The 25,194-nt window shown below is 39.2% G+C and overlaps 2 protein-coding genes across 2 annotated transcripts; one reads left to right on the top strand and one right to left on the bottom strand.

Annotated features, from left to right (window-relative positions):
- Positions 1–6,191: 6,191 nt before the first annotated feature.
- Positions 6,192–8,318, top strand: HWS (Galactose oxidase/kelch repeat superfamily protein). The gene has a single exon (XM_087395027.1). The coding sequence runs from the start codon at positions 6,870–6,872 to the stop codon at positions 8,088–8,090; it is 1,221 nt and encodes a 406-aa protein (XP_087251153.1). The 5' UTR covers positions 6,192–6,869; the 3' UTR covers positions 8,091–8,318.
- Positions 8,319–11,322: 3,004 nt separating this feature from the next.
- LOC147886537 (histone H3.3-like) lies at positions 11,323–12,391 on the bottom strand. Its single transcript, XM_087395111.1, has 4 exons — positions 12,240–12,391; positions 11,890–11,970; positions 11,692–11,778; positions 11,323–11,580 (listed from the first exon to the last, which is right to left on the bottom strand). Exons 1-4 carry the CDS (start codon positions 12,309–12,311, stop codon positions 11,410–11,412), a joined length of 411 nt encoding a protein of 136 aa, XP_087251237.1. The 5' UTR covers positions 12,312–12,391; the 3' UTR covers positions 11,323–11,409.
- Positions 12,392–25,194: the final 12,803 nt, after the last annotated feature.

Raw genomic sequence — 25,194 nt, 5'->3', positions numbered from 1 at the left:
CCCCTTAGAACCAATAAGGTCATGATCATATCACATAAGTTCCTCTACCTTCAATATTTAAATGATTTTCAATAAAATGAATCTATTCTAGACTTCAAAGGCATCATCAAGTAGTAAAAGTAAAACACAACATAATTAAAATTCATTATAGAGAATCTACAAGGTGTGTCATCGCACATAAACAACACTTAATTGAAATGAAATTGAGAATAAATCACTATCGCATGGGAATGGAAGGGGACCACACATGAAGTAAGCTTTCCCATGGAAAAGAGGACAGAATTATCTTAATCAATACAAAAAATAATCAAGTGAATTGAGAAACACATAAATTTCCACGATGGAAATCAAATGCAACCCCCAAAGAGGATATTAAAAGTTAGGGAGGTGTGTGTGTGTGTGTGTATGAGCGCGCGCGAGCACACATGCATGCATGTTCTTGCATTTATGTATGGATGCACATACTGTGCAGTTACATATGGATCCATATAGTGTGTGCATGCATGCATGTGTGTGCACTTAAGTGTATGTGTACATGCCCATTCATGCATGTGTGTGAACACACGCATGCCTGCATGCATGCACTTGCACGCATGTGTGTGCATTTACATTTGGATTGCATACAACGTGTGTGTGCATTTATTTATGGATACATATAGTGTGTGCATGCATGTCTGTGATTTATACATGGATACATACATGTTGGCACAAATCTATGTGTGGACGTAAAGTATTTATTTCTCATCCTTTTGGCAGTTTTAAGGTTTTCCCTTAGGCAATTTAGACACTACAAAATAGAAGTAATGAAATGTAAGTGCTCATGGGAATAGATGTATGTATGCAAATTTGAGGTTCCTCTTTGATGACATGAAAAAACATGAGCATATATTTTTAAATTACTGAATATGCTTTGGAAAAGCACATCTGAAGAGAAGTATTTCAAGATATAAATGAGAGGTAGCCTCAAGAGGTAATGTGTAGTTGCTTTGTCGGATTCGTATACTAAAAGCGTCCAAGAAGTGAAACATCACAAATACTAAATAAGGGATGTTGCACGTGCTTGACTTTAAAAGTATGTGTATAAGATGATTAGGTACATGCTTGTGGCCATTTTTGCTAGTAAAAGCAACATCATGTGCATGTGTTCACATGTGTCATATGGACGCAAGTCATCTAAAATAGACACAAAGAAAGAAACAAAAATGTTAATTTAAAAGCAAGATATTTTTTGATCGTACCACCTAAAGTTATATATGAATGGTTTGCATGATTGGAGGATGCACAAATAGTTCCAAATAAGTAAGGTAGAAAGTAGGTGCACCAAAAGTTGTAATTTATGCATAAAAATAATCAAGTGAGTTTAAGCGATTCTTCACAGGTCATGGTGACAATATCCCACCCAATGAATTATGGGGCTATGGAGGGCTAGCAATTCTCATCTTTCCAAAATCATGTATTTTTAATACCTTGAAATAAAAACCTTTTTAATATCTTAAGACATAATACAAAAAAGTTTTTTGCTCCAAAAAAAAAAACATATACTTTTTGTGGGTAAAACTAGTATAATTATATGCAATGCAACAATAATACTTCGACATTGCTTTGTCTATCTTAGCTATCAAACTATATTTCCAATGCTTTTTTTAATTTGTTACTCCTTGGAGGTTTAATTCAAGCCCGCTATATAGGGGTCATAGACATACAAACTTGGTGGGATTTTATACCTATTGTACTAAGGGGTGGAGAAAAGGGGGAGATTAGGAGTGATGGTTTGACTAGTAGGGTAGTGCACACAAACATGCTCATGGACACATACAAGTAATGGTTTGAAGGGAAACCTTTTAGAGAGCATACACTTGCAGACCACACAAGAGTGATGGTTTGGAGGGTGACCTTTTGGAGAGTAGACACATGCATACACTCAAGTATGTGGATGCACATACATGACACATCTCTCTCTCTCTCTCTCTCTCTCTCTCTCTCTCTCTCACACACACACACACACATAGAGTATAAAAACAATTCCAATATATAAGGAAGCATGTCCAAGATAAATTATGTGAAAAGGTGTGTGTGTGTGTGTGTGTGTGTGTGTACACGTGTGTGCGCATGCATGTGCATAAGCCTTCCACATGTGTGCATCCTTATTGCACTCCTTGTGTCAATTAATCTCTCTCTTTCACACATGCAAAACAAGTAGGCATGCCACACAATGGACATGCATGTACATGTTATACTTTTTCACACTTATGGATGGCAAAGTGGTTGTGTCGTAGGTTGAAAATAGCAAACCAGAAAACATCCCAAGGTTCTTATTTTCCTATAAACATTCAACTCGTGTCACTCCCATGCTTATAATTGAGCCAACCCAATCACATTGAGGACCCATGCAAGCCAAATCACATTACTTATTTTCATATAACATATTCCCAAAGGAAATCTTTATCTTCTCTTGAAGTACAAACTTGGTCAGATTTTATACCTAGACATAAAAACTTGGTGGGATTTTATACCTATCGTACTAAGGGGTGGAGAAAAGGGGGAGAGTAGGAGTGAAGGTTTGACCAGTAGGGTAGTGCACACAAACATGCTCATGGACACATACAAGTAATGGTTTGAAGGGAAACCTTTTAGAGAGCATACACTTGCAGACCACACAAGAGTGATGGTTTGGAGGGTGACCTTTTGGAGAGTAGACACATGCACACACTCAAGTATGTACATGCACATACATAACACATCTCTCTCTCTCTCTCTCTCTCTCACACACACACACACACACACACACACACACACACACACACACACACACACACACACACATGTGAAAAGGGGTGTGTGTGTGTATACGCGTGCACGTGCATACATGCGCATATCCGCACACATGCCTGTGCATAAGACTTCCACATGTGTGCATCCTTAGCATACTCCTTGTGTCAATTAATCTCTCTCTTTCACACATGCAAAACAAGTAGGCATGCCACACAATGGACATGCATGTGTGTGCATGCATGTACATGTTATACTCTTTCACACTTATAGATGGCAAAGTGGTTGTGTCGTAGGTTGAAAATAGCAAACCAAAAAACATCTCAAGCTTCTCATTTTCCTATAAACATTCAACTCGTGTCACTCCCATGCATATAATTGAGCCGACCCAATCACATTGAGGACCCATGCAAGCCAAATCACATTACTTATTTTCATATAACATATTCCCAAAGGAAATCTTTATCTTCTCTTGAAGTAGTACACTATAACTAACTTTATTATATCTTATTTTATAATGTCTTTTTGTTCATAATGTGACAAAATAGTATCTTTTGATTTTATTTAGCCTAGATTTCTATAATAACCATTGGCCCATGTTATTTCAAAATGTGCATGAATGGTGAGAGAGACCCCAGTGGTTGTTAAAGTATTGATGATCTTTAGTACTAAAAGCGTCAAGTAGTAGGAGCTTGCATTTAGACATCTAACCAATGTCATGCCTAGGCAAGATGATTTGAAAGAGACCTAAAAATTTCTTTGATTTTTGTACTCTTAAAGATCAAAATCATTAAAATGTAGTGCCCAATAAGGAACACCTAAATGCTTATTTTTAATGTCACAAGCTATCACGTCTTATCAAAGTTGATTTGAATGAGACCCAGGAGTGGATGTACATTATTTGTATAATATCATAAGGAAATTGTAACAGTTGAGTTCATCGCTTTAAACAATGTTAGAAGTTACCACATTCAAGGGAAGAAAATCATCAAATAGTGTCACACAATTTTTTAATTCAACAACCACCAAGTTGGCTGATGATGCTCATTACACATTTCTCTGTGAGCGTGCAAGGATTGGGAATGACAAGTTGATATGAGTGTGTAGGGGGAAGACGATGATGGTCTAAAAGAGTGTGTGCATTGGAGAGAGAGATATTCAAAAGCATTTTGAAGAAGCTGGTTGGCTTCATGATGGTGTGATAATGACTATAGCTCCGAAGAAGGGGCATGCTTGACCAATTGTTGAAAGTATACTTGGTTTGATTTTATAATCTATGGTTCATTAAGTGAACCCAACCATCTATGTTTCATTGAGTGTTGTCTTTAGGAACCTTGTTTGTGATTCCCTTATAGATAATACACATGTTGATCCATTTTATTTCATTGATTTCTCCCAAAGACATGAATTAAAATAAATGTTGTACTTAAGGTAGGATTCACAAACGGGTGTGGACGTCCTAGCAAAAATGATGTCTGCAAATAGCATGCTGCCATTTCAATTGTCCGTCCTCAGATGGTTTCACAAATGGGCACGAACATGCTTATGTGGCATCCTAATAAAATTTGGGCAAAGGATTTTTCTTGGGTGGCAGTCCAAGGCCGCCCAAAAAAAATTGGAGCCGAACAAGAGTAGAGAATTTGCCATGATGACCACTTGGATACTTCTCATTTGCTGATATAGTTAAATTTATATGTTTGTACGCGCGTGTTTGTGAAAGTGCTTATGCCCAAGTTCCCCCTTAGTCGCTTGACATGTAGGGCCCATGGTCCAATGTCCGTCACCCGTTAGTGAAATCTCCCTAAGTTTGTTTAGCAACTCATCTCTTTGTACATTATATTTGGAAGGATCCATGTTGAGACTTTACTTATTGTGTAATTAAAATATATATGTGCTTCATGGCTATCATTTTGTGTGTGTGTGTGGTAAACCTTCATTCTCACATTTAGAAGGCTATGCTTAAGGGGCACATGGCCTTCTACCTTCTAAGTGTTGAGATGCCTTAGAGCTAGTGCTTGAAGGCGTGTCTAGAGGGACATTTTTGTATTGGCATATATTTCGTAGAGATGAGTATAATGCATTGAGATTGTGTTTTGTATGTGTACCCAGGGGTAGTATTGGACTTGCGGTGGAGTCGAATAGCCAGCTTGTGTCTTGTTGCTGGCATGTGTGATGCGATGACGGGCTTATTGTCGTATGCTTGCTTGTTTGCGTCGACATTTCGGTGCAAAGAGGGAATGGGCATGCTGGTGTTTATGGCCCCAGGCTAGCGGCAGGGGCATTCTTAGCCAGGTAAGTACAAGGAGATGGAGTACTTATGTGCGGAGCCATCATGCATTGATGATGAGGAAGGGGCAACTGTAGCGGCGTGAGGACCGGTTAGTGATGATTCCGTTAAAAGAGAGATGTGGGCACGTTGCGAAGTGCGTTCAAACCGGGGGGGGGGACACAGGGGAAATCGAAAAGGCGCAGAAAGGTAAAAGAAAGGTGGAGGGCGAAAGGAGAATGGACAAGGAAATGTGCGAAAAAAACAGAGGACAAACACTTGTAAATTCTAAGAATGGGAGAGGAAGCGGCACAAAGCTCATTTCAATGTGAGATGGGCGGAGGAGGCAGCTGCTGCTACAGCAGCATGCTAGTGTGAAGGGTGGAGATTTAGAGACAGGACACACAGTAACATGCTCAGACAGAAAGAGACAGGAGCAAACTAAAAGAGAACGGAGCTACACTGCTCTGCTTGCCAGCACTTTAATATATGCTTACTATCCTTAAATTAAAAATGAAACCTAGGGCCTACTCTTCACGTACAGAAAGAGATACGATAGAGAGATTGCACAAAACAAGTTGTTATAACCTCATCAAATAACTTTTAGTTTAGAGAAGTTTTGAAGATAGAGAAACCTCCTACTTTCCACCTCGAATTCCAAAGATAATTTGTAGTTTCATTGTACATATTTTGCTCGTTGAATTGCAAAGATAAGATGTGATTGATAATTTCATGGTATGGTGTGATTGTAAAGATAAATGTATGTGTTAGACTTGGTTTGTTGGGGTTGAAAATGTCCGGGAGGGAAGAGGGGTGGTAAGCCCTTGAAAGAAAGACCAGATGTAAAATTGGGCCTTACGAGGGTGAAACACCCTTGTGGCCAATGTTGAAAGGAGAATGCACACCTTACTAGATAGGTAGGCTAGCGTCTACCGACAAGAGAGAATGACTAACCAGAATCTTGATGAAATCAGGAAGATATAATGTAATCAGGACGTTGAAGCAAGAGCTAGGAGTTGGAGAGGAGAATTGAAGAGAGAGAGAGAGAGAAGCCAAGGGACCCAAAAAGCACTGAGAAGGAGAGAAGAAGAGGAGGAGAAGAGGAACAGGAAGAGAAACAGAGGTGGAAGGTGGCCTTAAAAATGGCACTTCCAACCTCCACTTTCTTCATCAACAACAACAACAACAACAACAACAACATCAACAAGAGCAGAAAAAGAGCTCTTGCTCTTGCTCTTGCTCTTCTTGCTCTCTTTGCTCCTGCATCATTTTGCCTTCCCTGCTTTTGAATTTTCCTCTCCATCCTCCCCCCTCCATCATCCCTTCTCCTTCCTCGGATTTTGCGTCCCCTTCCCATCTTCCCAAGACATTGCTCTTTCCCCCACCGCATTGCTGCTCGCACTCTCCCATCTCCTCCTCCTCCCTCCATCGCCATCACCATCGCCATCGCCATCCACCTTTCCTCCCCCCATTCTTCTCCTTTCCCCCTTCTCCTCCTTCCTTTCTACGCTCTCCCTGCCCTCCTCTCATCTTGCCGCTCACGGAATTCGTCCCCCCCCCCCCTCCTCCAGCCTTCCACGAATTTGAGCCGCTCCTCCATAACCAAGATTTGCGCACACTTGTCACTTCATGCTCTTGCTTCCACACGCGCCTTTGCCTGCCTCTGTCTCATTGTCGGCCGCCCCTCACCACGCACATTCAAAATGAGTCACGATCTCCTTCCATTTCCAAGTTCAGGTGTCTAGGGCCGCATGCAAATCTCTCTTCGGTATCGTTTTCCCTCTTAGGTTCTCCGTCTGTATCCTCGAAACGATCTCGTAGCATCACTTAGAAGATGGATGGCCTCGCCCAATCTATGTTACCGCCGCTCCTAGCCATTCAACCTCAAGAATGGGACTGGACGGACGGCTATGCCTTTGTCTCCCATACAAAAGCTGTCACGGCTGTTGTGGGTCAATCAAGCCAACCTGTGGGTGAAGACCTATGGAGTGTCCTGCCCGATGAGTTGATAGAAAGAATTCTTGCCTTGCTGCCGGTGACATACATCTTTCGAGCTGGAGCCGTCTGCAAGAGATGGAATTCCATCATAACGTCCAGGCGGTTTTTGCAATTGTGTGACGAGATAGCCTCCACCAGTCCGTGGTACTTCATGCACAAAGACTCCCAAAACGCTGCGGGATTGGCATACGATCCTGTGACAAGAAAGTGGCACAACTTCGAGCTTCCATGTATTGAGGCATCGGGTTCTTTTGTTGCCTCGGCCAGTGGTCTCATCTGTTTCATGGACAATTCAGATTTGTATATTTGCAATCCAATGACGAAGTCTTGGAAGAAGCTTCCCGAGCCCTCTGAAAAATGGAGCTCGGACTACTACACTGTGTCCATGACTATGCACAAGGCCACCAAAGTTCACATGACAATTGTGGCTCGATCCAATCAGATGCCCGATGATTATTCACGGTGGACTTTAAGTATCGAAGTACACGACTCGCTATCAAACAAATGGAGAACTGCGGCGCATACCCTTCTGCATGGCTGGCGAGGTGGTGAAAATAGTGTTGTCTGCAATGGCTTATTTTATTGCGTCACTCACTCCACGGCTATGGTTGGTGGTGGAGACGACACTAGCAGGCACGGTTTAATAACCTATCACCTATCTAGCGGTGATCTGAATGTGTGTTCTATGGCAATGCCTTGCTCTCTCACCTGTGTGAAGTTGATAAACTGCAAAGACAAACTGGTCATGGTGGGAGGGATTGGCAGGTCGGATATAATCAAAGGTATTGGTATTTGGGAGCTGGATCATGAGTGGCGAGAAATAGCGAGAATGCCTAACAAGTACTTTAGAGGCTTTGGTGAATTCGATGATGTGTTTTCTAGCAGTGGTACTGGGGATCTCATCTACATTCATGCCTTTGGAAGTCCGCAGTTGCTGCTCTATGACATGACTGATCGATCATGGCGGTGGTCCCAAAAATGCCCTATGGTAAAAAAACATGCTCTCCATCTTTTTACAGGATTTTCCTTCGAGCCCAGGTTGCAAGCTTCTGCATAGGAACATCTGAACATTTCAATGATGCAAGCATAACCCGATATATCGATTGCTTTGGATTCTATTGTAGCAATTTAAGTACCGTGAGGGGTTAGGCTTGGAGAGAAAATGGTTTGTTCTAATAGTTTTGTCCCCGGTTCTGGTAAGTAGGGGCCAGACCTGGCAAATTTTTGTGTATACACCGAGTCTGAGTAATTGTGTCTCCACCTTACTGTATACTCTCAAAGAACATGAGTGAAATTTTGTTTATACCTCAAAATCATGTGTATACTCTCAGAGTCTGAGTAACTGTGTCTTTACCTTACTGTATACTCTTCAAAACCTTTGTTTATACTTAAAAATCACTAGTAGTTTTTACTGCAGTTTTCCCCTCGCTCACATCTCTCTGTATGTGCGCGTGTGTGTGTGTGAGAGAGAGACACAGAGAGAGAGAGAGAGAGAGAGAGAGAGAGAGAGAGAGAGGCCTACACACGTGCACTACACCTGGCCATAAGATACAATCAGGGCATTAACGAGTCATTTTTTGCGGTACTGTTCTTGTCAGTTTTGCAGTATTTTCTGTTCTTATCTGGTTTAGTTGGGAAGCTTTTATGGTGATGTCAAGATTTAAGCTTTTAGTTTTTCTATGCATACCTTTCCCAAAACGTCATACTTTTTCTACCTTCTTGAAGCGTGTTTCTTTGTTCAGTATCCATACATGGAGAGTCACACCCTGCTCTTATTTTGAGCAGCCAAAGAACTCATACTGCTCCTCGTTTTGCTCATGTTAGTTGTGAATCAATTGCTTGAGAAAATTAGCATCCATGCCATTTCTTGTTAGTTGTCCTATGGAAGATTCAATCTCCTTCGCAGCCAAGTTCTTTTACGTGGGTCTTTGGTTCATCTTGGTTTATTCAGTGCTGTCCTTGCAATCACTCTTGTTAGCTTTCTAGGGTAGTTCAACTCTGCTTATCCCTGTCTAGTTGTACTGCGTATGGTATCTGCTTACTTCAACTGAAAAATGAAGCTATGTGCTTAAAGCCTAGTGCAAATTGCTAGCAAGGCACCTTTGTGAGTTGGTGACCTTTCAGTTGAGGCCTGAACTTCTGAAGGCAAGGCGTTAAGAAGCTCCATGATTGCAGGACTTGATGCTATATGCAAAAGAGGCTATTGAAGAGCAGCCGTTAATATGGTATGAGGCTTATTTACTCCATCAAGCTTCACTACCGAACCTGACTCCCTCCAACTTTCTCTTACGCCCTTTCTGTCTCCAAATTTTATGACCACCTCCCGACATTAATGTGCTGCTTATTAGGCAGGTAAAGAAGGTGCTATTTCCATTAGTTCTCCTCTCACTTCAGCCTCTTGTTCTTTCAGCTTACAATTTTAGTTTTGGACTAGCAACATGTCGTTTCAGGTGTCTTGTAACCTTCTGTGATCTACCTGTTTTGAGACCGTCAGAATTATCTTTTATCCCTTGACAAATATTATCTGACATAGGTTTGATTTTGAGTTTTTAAAAAAGTGATCACAGAGTGGAAAATTTGTATTTAATGCTCACGCAGATATGTGCACAGTTTAAATTAAGACGACTAATTGTTGTAACTTGGTCTATCAACCAAGCACTTTCTATATTTTCACATTTACATTTCTTCATATCGGTTAGCAGCGAATGGTTGGGATGTGCTTACATCTTGAACTCTTTTTAATAGCAAAATATGACTTAATAGTCTATGGCCTAGCCCCCATGTGCACACGCACATGTTTGAGCCTGGGTTTTGCTTTTACAATTCAAGCATCTCAAAGGGAATTATGTACAAAGATTACTAAAGTATTGGCTCACAACATAGCAGCTCTTAAGAGCCGACTTAAAAAAAACAGAGGTCTTATTTTGACATATAGTGAACTTGTATTTTAGCTATGTCCATGCAAGAATAACTTTCTAGAAGTTGTGATGACAACATTTTCTAAATGTTGGGTTAAACAAAATAATGAAAATGCATTTCAAAGTATCTTAAAATACCTTAGAAATACGAGCATGTGGATGAGATGGGTTGTATTGGGGATGAAGATGGTTACGGGAACTCAAATGACTATTTAAATTTTAACGACTTTCCGTGCAGAGATCAGAGGATGGTTTATGTCACTGCTCTAATAAGAATTAGAGTAAAATTTGTAAGACCAGAATATATCCAATTGTACAAATTCAGATTTTTGTTCTAAAGTCCAAGATTCTACAATAAATTTTAGATTGGGAGGCTTCCTAGATATTTTAATATAGTTCAACAGCTGATCATGCAGTTTTGTTCCTGCCCCCTTATCATTATCTCGTAAGGCTCATTTATATATGTTTTATTTTTAATATGGACGATATATCAATTAAAGAGGCATGAAAAAGCTCCTATTTTGGAATAAAGAGAATCAGAGAGTTTCCCTGCTTAGGAGGGTCGCCCTTTTCATCATACTTGAGGACTCCTCTATTGCTCTTAATTATGTATCTTTGGCAACAGGATTTGGAATTTGGATTTTCTGTTGATAAGAAAGAAACCTTAGATAACTATCAATTTTTCAAAGGCATGTTTCCACTCGTTCAGGGGGGAATAGTATTGGCATTATAGCCATTGCATACAACACATTTCAGGCCTCAATAATTGCAGTATGACAACCATGTGAGGCACAAATGTGCAACTTATATACCCATAGAACCTAAAATTAGAAAGGGGGCAGCGGGGTTGGAAATGGAGCAGGAACATCTAGATCCACATATGCGCTCACACACAATTCGTGCATGCATTCAAATTCGAAAGGTGGGGGGGGGGGGGGGGGGGGGGTAGTCAATTTTTCCAATGTCTCAACAACCTTAACGTTCAAATTTCAAAGTACCGACCCTTAACATGCCAAGACTGATCAGCAAAACTCTTCTCGAATTCACCTGAGATAATGTCTACTCTAAGTGGCCCAATTCAATTTTAATGCATGACATAATGACAAGTTAAAAACCATCGACATAAAATCGTATTGCTGAACGAACCAATTTCTATACTTGACATAAGAATGAATTCACATCAAAACAATTGATCGCAGCAAATCAACACCAAAACGACTAAGTTAGATTGCAGTGAACTAACATAATTGGCATGGGTTGTATGACATGGCAATCAAGGCACTTCTTAAGTCAAATTTTGCTTCACACAGTTTGCCATTCAAAATTTATTTCGTCTTTGTAGAACAGATTACGAAAGCAAGTAGAGCAGTCTATTCAAAAATAGCAGTCAGTTATATATTTCTGCCGTAACCTCCACGCTAAACATCCAGAAACTACAGCTTTCCTTTGTACAAAAACTCAAGCCCTTTCTCCACGAATTCTCCTGGCCAGTTGAATGTCTTTCGGCATAATGGTAACCCGCTTGGCATGAATTGCACAGAGATTGGTATCCTCAAACAGACCCACCAAGTAGGCTTCTGCTGCTTCTTGAAGAGCTAGAACAGCATGACTCTGGAAGCGCAAATCAGTCTGTCACAGAAAAAGGCCATTACTGAAAGGGCATTTGCTATGTGTGGTGTTTTCTTTAAAATTGAATTGGGCTGAAAATATAGAAGCCTTCACACAAAACCACAAAACTACCTTGAAATCCTGAGCAATTTCTCGAACCAGCCTTTGAAAAGGCAGCTTACGGATTAGCAACTCCGTGCTCTTTTGGTACTTACGAATCTCACTGAAGGGAGCCAAACCCATTGTCAACAAAGGATATACATAACAAACACCTTAGGCGATTCTGTAGTAAGGGTTTCAAACAGTACTGCGGAAGGAGTTTAGAAAAACTTGCCGTAAAGCAACCGTTCCAGGACGATAGCGGTGAGGCTTCTTCACTCCTCCAGTCGTGGGAGCAGATTTCCGAGCAGCCTACCATGTATACAAAAACTCAGAACAAGAACGATCTACCCACGCCTTCTACGTTTTCATTGAAAAAGGGGAAGCCGCAAATCGAACAAATGCAAGAATAGCGAGAATTCGACAATCTCAAATCCCAATGATCTACAGAGGTGAAGCCATTCTAGGTCTATTGTAGACCAAAAACCCTGTTTCAATCCGTGGAGACGATCCAGACGGACGAATTTCGAGAAATCGACGCAACGAGGAAGAGAGATTCTGGAAGGGGGTCAAGAAGGGACCTTGGTAGCGAGCTGTTTGCGGGGAGCCTTGCCTCCGGTGGACTTGCGAGCGGTCTGCTTGGTACGCGCCATGGCTGCTTGCCTGGGAGAGAGATGGAGGGCGTAAAGGTCGAGAGCACCTTGCAAGATAGGATATATACGGCCGCGTATCTATTCCTCTTGTTTTATAGCGTGCCTTAACCGACCTTACCGTCCTTAGCGTCCTCCCCACGCTCTTTACCCAACATTATTCACTAATTTCTTTTGTCATGGAAATATCTAGCGTGGCTTTTCCAAGTTTGGTTATTTTTTAATTATTAGGATGTGCTTTTTTAGGCAAGCACTTGCTTTTTCCAACTCCGTGCTCAATTAAAAATCTTCATATTTTGAAAATCCTCTCTCTCTCTCTCTCTCTCTCTCTCCTCTTTTATGGTTATTTTTGGTCGGCTGCTTTTTATATTGCAATGCATGCCTTTGCTTTCTTGTGCACACTTACACTCTCTTCCTTTTCCTTTTTGTATTACTCCCTACTTTTAAAATCGTTAAGGTTGACTCTCTCTCTCTCTCTCTCTCTCTCTCTCTCTCTCTCAAATTGCCCACAAGTCTCTCTTTCCACCCTTTTTGGAACCTTTTTTGTAGTCAATGTCCATTCGACACATGGTCCTTCATCTCATGTATTACCCAAGTTACTAACCACATTCCTTTCTAACAAGCAAGTAAGCCACAATTTTGCATCTATAATTTTTACTTGCATGCTTTAGATTCTCTTCCTTGCCTTATACTTTTTCACACAAATGAGGCTTTCCAACAAAGCTTAACAAATGCAATTAATTTTTGTAAATATATGGAGGGAAGCTTTAAATTAAAAAGTCTCAACATGTGTATGTATGGGAGGGGGTTAACAAGAATGTTTAAAAAATGTAAAATCTCAAACATATGGGTATTTTAAATATAGGCTTACGCACATGTGCTATATGAGTTTTCAAATAGCGACCCATCGTATTACGTATTATCTCCCTCTTTCTTCATTACTTTGTAGGATTGACATTCTTTTCTCATGGTGTGGTAGAACTTCATAACAAACTCAAGTTGACCCCTTGAAATCCTTTTGGAGAGCTGTTTATTATTGGGAAGACAAGATGGAAATCAAAAGGCACAAGACTGTCTGGATTAGATTGTAGAGAATGACTGCCAAGGGACAACCACCACAAGTGGTAGAAAGTGCTCCTATGAATGGGGAGATCTCTTACTATGTTCACACATAAATGTTTACAAACCCCCCTAGATTGATGTTGTGAACATGTACAAGGATATAATAGATCAATCTAAAATGGCAACAAGCCCAGATTTTTGCAAACTTGTTTACAAGGAAGCGCCCTCGTGAACTAAACAATCATGGTCATATGTAGACAAAAAGACCAAGCTGATCTCTAATATAGAGAGCCTCTCCTGGTAATGTGCATGTGCTTAGTGTGAACTAGGTTCCTTATAGTTGCTAGTGCACTCTGATTGTTAGGGTTGTTGCCCATCACCCAAATTATCCATAAGGTGTTTGAGCCCACACTCAACGGTGGCTATGTAAAGATGCCCTATACTCATCCTCATAGCTCGACGGGGCCACTATCAGTTGCTTCTTACTGAGAGCATGATATGCATGAATCACCAAGATGAAAGTAAAACCCACTGGTGGACACTCTAGTGTTGTCACATCTAGTCATGTAGCTGCAAATCAACCTAAACAATCCAAGGTGTTGAGTGCCCTATAAGTAGCCAAAAACCCCTTGACAGCATGCCAATGCCTGGAACTTGGGCTATGCATAAACATGCTTAACTATGAGACCACAAACTGAATGTTTGGATTTGTGTTGCATGGAAAACCAAGCAATTGATAAGAAGGCTCTCTAGAATCCTACTTGGCACTATAAACACAGGCTTACAATCCTCAAGATTGAAATGTTTAAGTAGGTTTTGTATATACTTTGATTGTAGCATGACAATCCTATCATCTCAGTGAACAAACTAGATGCCATCTCAAAGGATGGTTGTTGTTCGGCTTTGAAAGATTGAAATCTGATCCTCATTAAGGCTTGTGAGTAGCATGCCATCAACATAAAGGGCCATGACTAGGAAACAATGTCCAATCCTCTTTACTTTTAGTAGAGCAGTTGCCAAAACCATTTGCAACTAAGTATGCATGTATCTTCTCATACCATGCCATGGGAGCCTATTTAAGGCCAGACAAGGCTTCTTCAACTTGCATACTTTGTGCTCTTGCCCTTAACTACAAAACCACATATGCCTCCTCGTTAAAATCACTACTCAAGAAGGTAGTCTTGATGTCCATCTGCTGATGTACATTCCATCTATGATGTCCTACCAATGCAATGATAGACCTAATGGTGGTCTTATCATAGTTAATGCCCTTCTACTTAGCATAACCTTCAGCATGACAAGCCTAACCTTGTAGCAATCTATGATACCATTTCCCTTTCTCTTCAACTTGTAATCCCACTTTGTACCAATGGCCTTCTTGCCATGTGAGCCAAAAGACCATACATCACTTTTTAGAATTGAGTCAAATACTGATCTTACATGCCATGCAATCAATGATCATCTTCCTATGCACTCATCCATACATACATCAGTTTTTAGAATGGACCTAGTAGAGGTATCCACCAATGGATGGTGCGATCATAGGACCACACACATCAATGTATACTAGCATTAATTTTTGAAAATCCGTTATTGATCCATACTTCAAGAATGATACCCCATACTTTTTGCCTAAGATGCACCCCTTGCATGTCAATGAGGGCCACAAATTGTGGCATTTTGTATACTATATCTTACCTTTTTTGGGTGCAGCAAACTGTCAAAATTCAAGTCACCAAATCGAGCATGCCATGGCTCCACACCTATTATAGCATCTGTGAAAAAATGGGCTTGAGGAAGAAGATGACTAAGCTACACGGTGTTGTTAGACCTAGCAATAGTGTCTCCCAACTGAGTGTGTGATGGGCAAGCACAATGTGCCAAGGATGAGTGTCAATGTCAAACTTAAGGTTGAAGCAAGGAGGCTTAGATCTTATTCTCTCCTACCATATGTTGGATCATCTACAAAAGCAAGACAATATGGAAATTGAAAGGCTATAAGAGCATCTAGAATAGATTGTTTTGAATAAGTGCCAACACATTAAGATAAGTGACATATTGCTGCAAGTGGTAGAGATTGTTTCTATGCACGAGGGGGGGAAACCTCTTACAAAGAAAAAAAGTGCCCCCACTAGTCCTACCATGTTCACACCATTGCATATGACAGATATGCCCCCACTAGTCCTACCATGTTCACACACCATTGCATATGACAGATATGTCTACATTTACCTACCACTAAGCCTATTCTAAAAGCTTAATGTGAAAGGGTCATGTGCCCACTGCTTAGTCTTAATGTGAAAAGAATCGTGTGCACGTGAATAAAAAATTGATTAAATTAGATGATATGGCTAGGAGGCTGATCAATCCTTAAATTAAGACTATGTAATTCAAAAGCCAAGAACAATGGCAAGGCTCATACAGGAAGATGACCTAGTACATGTGAGGATGAAGGAGACCCAGATAACCTCCCAAGAAGACGATTCCCAAATGGCTTGGGAGAAACTAGAGAACTAAAGATCACTATTAGCATCAGTCAATTGTTGCTAAAGTTGGGATGCCTCTAGTCGATGATGAAGTTGAAGGGGCAAATTGATGTGTGTGTGTGTGTGTATGCCTATGGGCTTAGAGTCCTATGCAAGGAGTGTGTGAGTGTAGGTGTGCTAGAAGGTTCTAGTGACTTATTAGTTAGGTGTGTATGCTCGGATGATTCTAAACGTCCGACTCGGTGGGGCACGAAGTTGAAAATTCCGCACCCAAATAGAGTTCTAACAAAGCTTTGAATCTCTATGCCTCATTGCTTTCTCTATGGATTCACATGTGGTATCAAAGCTTACTGAAGATCCTAGTGCCTTTGAAGAGATTCTTTGAAGATTCCATCTAGATTCTCTCTTCTTCCCCAAATGGAGTTTTTTTCTTCCTTCCTTCCATGAATTCCCTTAAGCTCATTCTCCTCCTACAAGCCACCATTGCTCCAGCCCTTTCAGGTGTAGATTCCCCTAGTTAGGGTGCCCTTCTATCTGAGAGGAATTGAAGGATTATGGCCTCTACAGCCCGTGCTTACACTCACCCTATCCTGTGCCATTTCTAAAGATACAGCTTGCTGGACCCACCATTTAAAAAACGGTATAACGTGCACTTAGGCGACTCTATGGGCTACCTGCTGGTGAATTTTGAGAGCAAATGGTCCAAGGAATGAGAAGAAACTATAGAGAAAGCAGTCAGGTTTTTCAAGAAGACATGGTTTTTGGAGGCAGAGAAGATGCTGATGCCCCTGAAGGTGTGAAGCTTCTTTTGGTCTGAGACTTGCACTAAGTCTTCTACTCCGAAGGATCATTAATTGTGCAGCAAATTCCCTCTAGTTGATGCTTTGTGGTGTAAGGCAGCAATCCTCCAAGTTTACTCTCTTTTTGCAAACATTTCCTAACTATTTTTTGAAAATAGATGCTACAGTAAATACTAAGTTGATGCTTGAGGAGTTAAAATTCAAATCAGAGATTCAAAGATTTCTTTTTTAGATAAGAGAATGCTCTTTGAAGTTCAGTTGATGTTGATTTCTTGACAAAATGCCAAACTCTCAATCTTCTTCAAGTGCCAAGAAGCCTACAAAGACAAAGTACAAGGTAAAGAAGACCCCAGTTAAGAAGTTGTGGGAGAAGCCAACTGATTATGCATATGCCAAACAATTAGGATTTTTTTAACTCTTATCTTGCAATTTGCATCTATATGGTGAAGGTGATTTCTTTGTTCGGAAAGATTGATCTTTTGTAAAGGGATTAGACCACTGCCAAATTGGTAAGACCTTCCCAAAAAGGCTTCCAAACTAAAAATAGATAAGTTTGAGGGAGAGGGGTTCCACACTTGGCAAACAAAACTGAAGTTTATTCTCACAAAAAAGGGAATATGTAAGGTATCAAATGGAAAAGAAACTAAACCTACAACTAGAGAAGGAGAAGCTTCATGGCTTCCCAAAGATGAAAAAGCACTTGCTATAATTGCTCTTAGTTTGGGTGATTCCTTTATTCATCACATTGATGGATGTGATACTGCTCATGCTGCATGGACTCATCTTGAGCATGTTTTTGGAGCATAGGGAAGATGCTCTAAGTTTAGCTTGCTTATCAAGTTCTTTGATTTAAAATTGGATAGAGGAGAATCCATCTCTTCACATCTAAATTCAATGAAGAGCATTTTGATACAGTTATCTAGCATCAAGTTTAATTTTGATGAAGATATTGTACTTGCCATCTTACTTAGAAGTCTCACTGAAGAATATGGCACTATTGTAACACACTCACCAATATACTAGAGATAAGTCTGGTAGAAATTGAAGCATCCCTCTTGGAAGAGGAAAGAAAAATCAAAACAAAGAAGTGATTACAAGAAGGGGCATATTACAAAGAAGAGGCATGTTTGGCCAAAAGAAACCTCAAGGGAAAGAGCAAAAGAAAGTGTAACTTTTGTGGCAAACCTGGACACTTTGAAAAGGAATGTTATGCCAAGAAGAGATGTTTCCAATTTTTTCGAATCACGAATTCAAAATTTTCTCCTTAGGTGAGATATTCTCATGGAGCACTTTGCGTTGTAGTGAGATTGCAATTAGGGAGTTGGTGCACATAGACTTGAATCCCCAGAACATCCTATTGAAATTCACAAGAAAGTTTGCATGTCAAGTACTCATTATAGATTGGGTGCACAAAAACTTACATCCCAACAACCTCCTTTTATCATTTACAAGAAATTCTACATGTTGAGTAGGCAATTTAGATTGAGGAATGGCCATGGAATTCTCCAAGACATGGAAGGAATTCAAGAAAATGAAGAAAAAGTCTCTAGAGATGGATGCCAATTGTTTAGGATAGATTTGTGCAAAGAAAAAAATAAGGGAAAAATGGCTTTACCCAATCTATAACATGTAGTGTCAAAGGGATTCTATACCTATCATTGAAGTATATCGTTTAAGCTACTTGTCTACATTTTTGTAAGCTATAGGTTAAAGCTATAGGTCAAGGTGGCTAGACTAGAGGATTATGTTTCTTTCTCAATAGAGTAGAATAGAAATCTCTCTCAACTGAGTAGAGAAAGGAAGCTAATACAATAATCTCTCTCTCTCTCTCTCTCACACACACACACACACACACACACACAAGGAATCTCTCACAAAAGTCTCAAGAGAAAATGAATGGAAGTGAACAAAAATCACCTAAGAACAATGCTCACACTCAAGAAAAATATCAATCTCTCTCACATTCATAAGGATCACAATGCATCAATAGAAGGCAAGGGAGATATGATACCATGAATAAATATGAAGAGGGAGAGGAGAATAGTGTAAGTGAGGAGAGAGGGCATAGCATCAAAGAACACCACAAATGTCTAATTGTACACTATACTAGCTGAAAATAAGGAATATATACATATCCCTTCTTTTCAATGAGTACTATTTGTCTCTGTGCTATGCACAATATGAACACATGATCTTAAGATGCATCTTCAAAAAGTTCTAGATGCCTAGGAGGAGAAGGACAAGACATCGTATGGATGAGAACAAGGCTGGTGATAAGGATGAAAATATGGTTAGGAATTAGATGAACATGATATTTACCTTTTGAACCCGAATGAGGAGAAAAACATCGATGATGACACAATTGTGATGCTTGAACTTTGTAATGTATTGATAGTGATGGCATTGACTATGAGCCAATGGCATGACATTTGGTGCTTTGTTTCTTAGCCCTGATCTTTTGTTCCTTTTAATAAGATGTGTGCGTGCTTGTATCTTTGACTTTAGTACAAGGATTTGACTGTTTCATATTATTGATGAAAGTGGAGGTGGTCACTTCCTTTTACTAACTATTGATTGTGATTGGCATTTGCACATATGAAAGGAAAACATTAATGCATAGGAAGACTCACTGAGAGGTTGACACATTGATGAAATCTAGCATTACTTAGATGAAATGACCAATCATATCATCTAATGAATTTTTAGGTAATTGTAAGTTCCAGTTATTCAATTTCTCAAAAAAGCCTTCCTACACATGATCCAAACCCTTATGAGAAGAACTAATTGAGGAGCACTAGCTTGCACACATAGGAATCATATTTTTCATCATAAATTCTAGAGTCATAAGTTTTTTACATTATGAAGGATCATCTTTTCAACCTACAATTTGTAATGCATGCTTTTCCCATTGACATGATCTCTCTAGCCTATAGCCAGACGGATGCCTAGACATTTAGAACTGGATCCCACCATCCTGGCAATGGCCCGAACCTTTTGCCATAGGCTAGCATCGAGGAGACGGTTGCCAACAACATTTGAAAAGCACACTGCAATTTAGTAATTGGCAGGGAGGGGGGACAACATCTCAAGAGATAGGCTACATAACAACCAACACTTTCTTCCTATCAGTGCCCCATGAATAGTCTATCTATATTGGTTTTTCATTGGGGACATGTATTTTGACCTTCTATTCTTTGTGTAGGTGTGCAAGGAATGGAGTATGATTAATACCTTTGGATTTGGAAGAACTTTAAGTTCAAATTTGAGATAGAAAATGGATGCATTATATCTTTTGGGATGAGGGGTTGATGGTTTGAAATCTTGAATAACTAATGTCTCTATCATTTGTATAAAAAATAATAACAGCTCATCTATTTGCACAAGTTGGTGTCCCATCAAAGCTTTGCTCTTCACAAAGTTTGGTTGTGCGGTTGATTATTCATTGATCAATTAATATTTGGATTAATGTTGAGTAGAACGAGGGCTATAATGTTAATTAAATGGTGGTGTAAGTTTTTATTTGCTGTTGGTTAGTTGAGTGAGTGTTCCAATAAGTATTGAAAGAATGGTGTACAAAGTTTGAGCACTAGTATAGTACAAAGGTTCATTGTTAGTCCTAACCCTTCCTTTTTTCATGAATGCAATTTAGGAAGCTAGTTGTTAGTTTCTAAGCTTTTACTATCTAACTCAAACCATAGAAGTAATGGTAAAGGTTGCATTCATAAGGTTAGTCTACTACTTCTCGAGCTAGTCTACCACCTACTACAAAATTTATCATATACCACCTAGTGTTGTACTAGTGTCACTTGCAATTAGTTGAGAAGACTCGTCATATTCTTCCATTGCAAGGTTGGCGAAGATTGAATCATTGGCAATTGAAACTTGAGACATTTGGTGACTTGACATAAATGTGAAGATTGAATAGTGGACACATTTGGTACTTAACATCAATGTGCATAGTGTCACCCCCTCATCACCCCCAACTAGTTGACTCTATTTGTATTCTAAACATGAGACATTTGGAACTTGCCATTAATATTTTGCAGTGTTTTGCTAGCTACTCTATTTTTTATTTTCCAAAGTCGCTTGAAAGTCTTGTTAATTCATCTTGGGCATTTCTACTAGGATCATTTGAACTACTCCCTATAGATGATGATTGGTCTCACGTAGCCATTTTTTCCTAATTCACTTGTTTGGTCTCTACTAGTCTGTCCTAGGTACATTATAGCTCTTTACCATCTTTCATTATAGCTCTTGAGTCCACTGATCATGAGATAGTCAAACCACCAAATGACCCCCAACACTTTCCCATGGTACCCATCAACAAATTGGGCCAGTACTTTGAAAGTGATGACATCAACGCAGTACTTCCCATCTCCTACCAAGATAAGTGGATGACTGCAATCTTGGATGGAGGAGCTGATGTAAGCATAGTCACCAAGCACTGCTAGACCAAGTGGGGACAACCTAAAATGGATAGCACCAACCTTGTAGTCAAATTGGCTAATGGAGCAACAGCCCAACCGGTAGGAGTTCTAAGAGACATCAAGACTAAGACCTTTGGTTTGACCTACCAAGTGTGGTTTGTTTGTAATTATGGACTCCCCAATCAACCAGATGGCTATGACATCATATGCGAACTACAGTATTTCATGAGGATGGATCTTCAAACTTAGAAGCCTCACCCTATGTCGAGGAATCTATTTGCAAATGAATCTGAAACCACCAATAGATTGACATCGGTAAATTTCTTCAATGTTTATAAGCAAGTGCACAATGGAAAGAGTCATGAAGACTCTTAGTGTGCTCCTTTACTAGAGTTAGAAGACTCAACAAATTGGATACATACATTTGCCACAATAGATCTACCAAGTACAAAAGGAACTCAATTTATGCACCTTGACAATGATAAACCTATTTCCATTACACCTTTTTACACCATAAGAGTGGTACTACCTAATTGAGTTTGAGCCTGCAATCGATAATTCCATTGATACTAAGGAAATAGATATTACTCCATCTCAACTATGAGTAGTTTTTACATCAACAGGTGCAACATGTCAATTTACATGCCTTGGCAAATGGTCAAGCAAGCAACAACCTCATCTCCAGGGAAACATTAAAACATCTTGGCCAAGTACTCTGTGATTCTAAAATTCAATTTGTAGGAGGTACCTCAATTAAGGTTGTCTGTTCTTTAATGCAGAATGTTTCCATGGACAATCACATTGTGCCTTGCAAGTTTTTTGTAACTCCAACAATTACCTTAATGCAAGTCGCAATTCTTAGTAAAAGCTGGTTCCAAGACACTCACAAAAGGTTGTTTGGTGATGAATCAACCTATCAAGATATATTAATCACTACCAACCAGCCCAACATTCAAGCATCAACATCAGCATCCACTTCCACTTCTCAACCTCAGCAAGCACCTCACCAACAAAGAAAATGAAGAAGAAGAGCAACTAAGCAAGTGTCGGTCCAAAAAAATCTACTAGATTTGGTTCTTTCTATATGTAGGACTGATGTAGGAGTGATTTTGGAATCCATACAGTTGCTCCCTTTTTTGCTGTTTATTTTTTAGCCTCCAAAGATGATTTAGTAATCAAGTGGATAAGTAGTATTTATGCTCTCGGTGTCTATAGATAATTAACCCTTTTGCCCCCCACCATTTTCTATTCTAGCTTGGAGAAGTCAATCTCAAGCCACTAGTAGGAGTAACACCCTCCTAAAGTTGCCTAGGAATTGTGGCCACCACTACAATTGGAATTGAATTTCTAACTACTATGTTGGCAATCAAATTACCAACTACTTTCTTTTCTTAAAATGAGCACTCACATTAAAAAATATTAATTGTAATTTCTTCTCAATTCTTCTTATTGTTAAAATGCAAGTGTTGAGTGGGAATAAATTGTCGATGGATGTTTCATGACATGGGATGCATGTGCAATTCAATATATTTGAGGATATATTTTCATTACATATGGGAATGAATCATCCATGGCTACTTAATTACATGGGAGGAACGTGTCATTCATTATATCTAAGGACATATTTTTTGCTAGACATCTTTAACACTATGCAAATACTAGTCTTTAGATACTTCTTCAATAACTCTTCAATGTCGACTACTAAGATTTAACGATCCTATGACCTTCTATTGGAGGATTTGATGGATATATCATGGGGCAAAAGTATGAAAATACATTAGAACTTGGAGGTTTCATATTTTCTCTTCAACATTGATGTCTATTGTGATTCCTCATCCTCCCGCTCTTCCGAACTTTGTACTACTTTCTTAATGGTCATCCAAGAGCTTCTGAGTAAGACTATATAATACTCTAGACCCCTAATCTTTTCCAAAATATTAGGGTGATCAAATTGGAAAGGAATCCTCTAATCTCAATTGAGTATTCCATGAAAAGAGGGTGATCTAGAGTAGAGAAATCCTTCGTACAACCCTCCAAATCCAAGCATTTCTATAGATCCTCTTGTTGCATTAGGAAACTTAATTGATAGGATCAAGAAAGTTGTAGCATTAGTTCATAGATCTCTTAAGCAATATCTAGAATCATCATAGTAGATATACAGTACACCTATTTTTATTTTGCATGATCATCAAGTTTTTAGTTTTAGTTTCCACTTCTGTCATTGGGCAAGGTGCTTCAAGTTTTGGGTCTTATGACCTCGAGGATCCAATTGATTTTCATCAATTTCAATGGGCAACAAGTATCTATTAAGGTGGTTTTTATTTATAACTCACTCCAATCCCATCAAGTGTTTCCATTCCCATTACTTCACATCAAGTTATTTTCTTGATTTCAAATGCCAAAACCTAGTATTTGTGGCTTGCATTGGAGTTTCTCAATGCAAGGTAGAAATATCCCACAATCAAACATTTATGCACTCAATTAGATAGTCAATGGAAAGGTGAAATTGTCTTTGATACATACACTAATTCAAAATAAACGTTTGCAAACCTAACCAATTACTTTTGAAGTCCACTGCACAAAATATTAGTGACAAGACAATTGCAACCAACCTTGTGGAGAGGAAAACCCCTCAATTCACAATAGATAGGGAATAGATACTCTCAAGATCTTTTGTTGCAATCCATCAAAGAGATGATGCTCCACTAAAAATTATGTATTGGTGTCTCCAATTGTAATCATGACTCACAATAAAATATAATGCATTTTTTGGCCTACCATCATTGGAGAAAATGTGACATATTGCATCATAACATGTGACATAACACACATCGTATTGCATATGACAATTTGAAAAACATATATTGTCTAAAATTTGCATGCTTGAAACATCATGTATTTGGGCCTTATGCATTCTATTAAAATTGAGCATTAGGCATACAATTTATAAAAACTATAATGTGACATTGTACTATACTCCATGCCCATGAATTGAATATGCTAGTATTTTGAATTTATGCATGCATAATACTTTGTGCCCTTGCTGACTTTATACAAATAGCAATCAAATATACATGACCACTACACTTCATGCAACCCTGATGCACTCTCTCCTTCTCACTCAACAACATGCCAGAAGGAGAAGAGCCCCAAGAACCAAAAGAGTGGACAAGAGACCTCTCATGAGAGGAGTCAAAAGAGCAAGAGAATCATAGTCAAAAAATTTGTGTGCAATATTAGTGCCTACAAATGATTATTAGTGCACCTCCACAACACTTGCCAAACACAATCCAGTGCATGTGAGAGTGAACTACTTTTGGCTAGCATCCTTTGGAAGGACATGAAAACCTAGTGTCGAAGGAGGATGTACTTTCTATTTCGGCCCTAGATGTAGAGCATCATGAAGATGCAAAGGGAAGCCTAAGGAGACATAAGCATGTATTTAAATGATGATTAAAAGATAATTAATTCATATTAGATTAGGATTCTAATATATTAGTAGAACTAGGTTAGGAATAGGTTAAATTATAAGTTTATTTAAAGTATATTTAATTTAAAATAATTTCAAACATATTTAACACTTGTTTCAGTTAAGACAATCCTCCTTATTCTCTCTTTTACATGCAATATAGGGTTACACTTGCATCAGATGGATGCCAAGTCTACATTTTTTCATGGAGAGCTATAAGAGGTGTATATGTAGTAACTAGGAGGTTTCCATGAAAATGATTTGAGCACTTTGTGTGAAGATTGAAGAAAGCACCTTAGGCTCTCAAGCATGTCATGGGCTTTGTATAGAAAGATTGACACCAAATTCAAGTTAACCCAACTAGGGGGGGATAATCAAGCTAGTAGAAAAACATAAATTCTTGTCATCATATCATGGCATATTTTCTTCCCACCATTGAGAAACTAGGGAAGTCCAAGGGAACCCCTAAGGAACCATGGAATGACTCACCCAATCACAACTCTTACTCAAGAGGGTGGTGAGTATAGGAAGATGCTAAGAAAAAGCTAGTGTTAATACTAATTGATGTGATGTAGTTGATAACTTGATGTGTCATTATTTGAGAGATATGGTGTTATTTTCTTTGTTGAATGTTGAATTTTG

This window comes from Dipteris shenzhenensis, chromosome 24 (genome assembly GCF_047967505.1).
Source record: "Dipteris shenzhenensis isolate YYH24624 ecotype China chromosome 24, Dip_SZ_1.0, whole genome shotgun sequence".
NCBI classification, from domain to species: Eukaryota; Viridiplantae; Streptophyta; class Polypodiopsida; order Gleicheniales; family Dipteridaceae; genus Dipteris; species Dipteris shenzhenensis.
This window is presented reverse-complemented; position numbering and strand designations above follow the sequence as displayed.

What these genes read in the sequence shown, in the direction of transcription:
- HWS (XM_087395027.1), top strand. Translation starts at nt 6,870, where the DNA reads ATGGATGGCCTCGCCCAATCTATGTTACCGCCGCTCCTAGCCATTCAA.
- LOC147886537 (XM_087395111.1), bottom strand. Translation starts at nt 12,311, where the DNA reads ATGGCGCGTACCAAGCAGACCGCTCGCAAGTCCACCGGAGGCAAGGCT. An exon ending in GCAAACAGCTCGCTACCAAG is followed by an intron (nt 11,971 to 12,239) that starts GTCCCTTCTTGA and finishes TATACATGGTAG; the next exon opens with GCTGCTCGGAAATCTGCTCC. An exon ending in AAATTGCTCAGGATTTCAAG is followed by an intron (nt 11,581 to 11,691) that starts GTAGTTTTGTGG and finishes TTTCTGTGACAG; the next exon opens with ACTGATTTGCGCTTCCAGAG.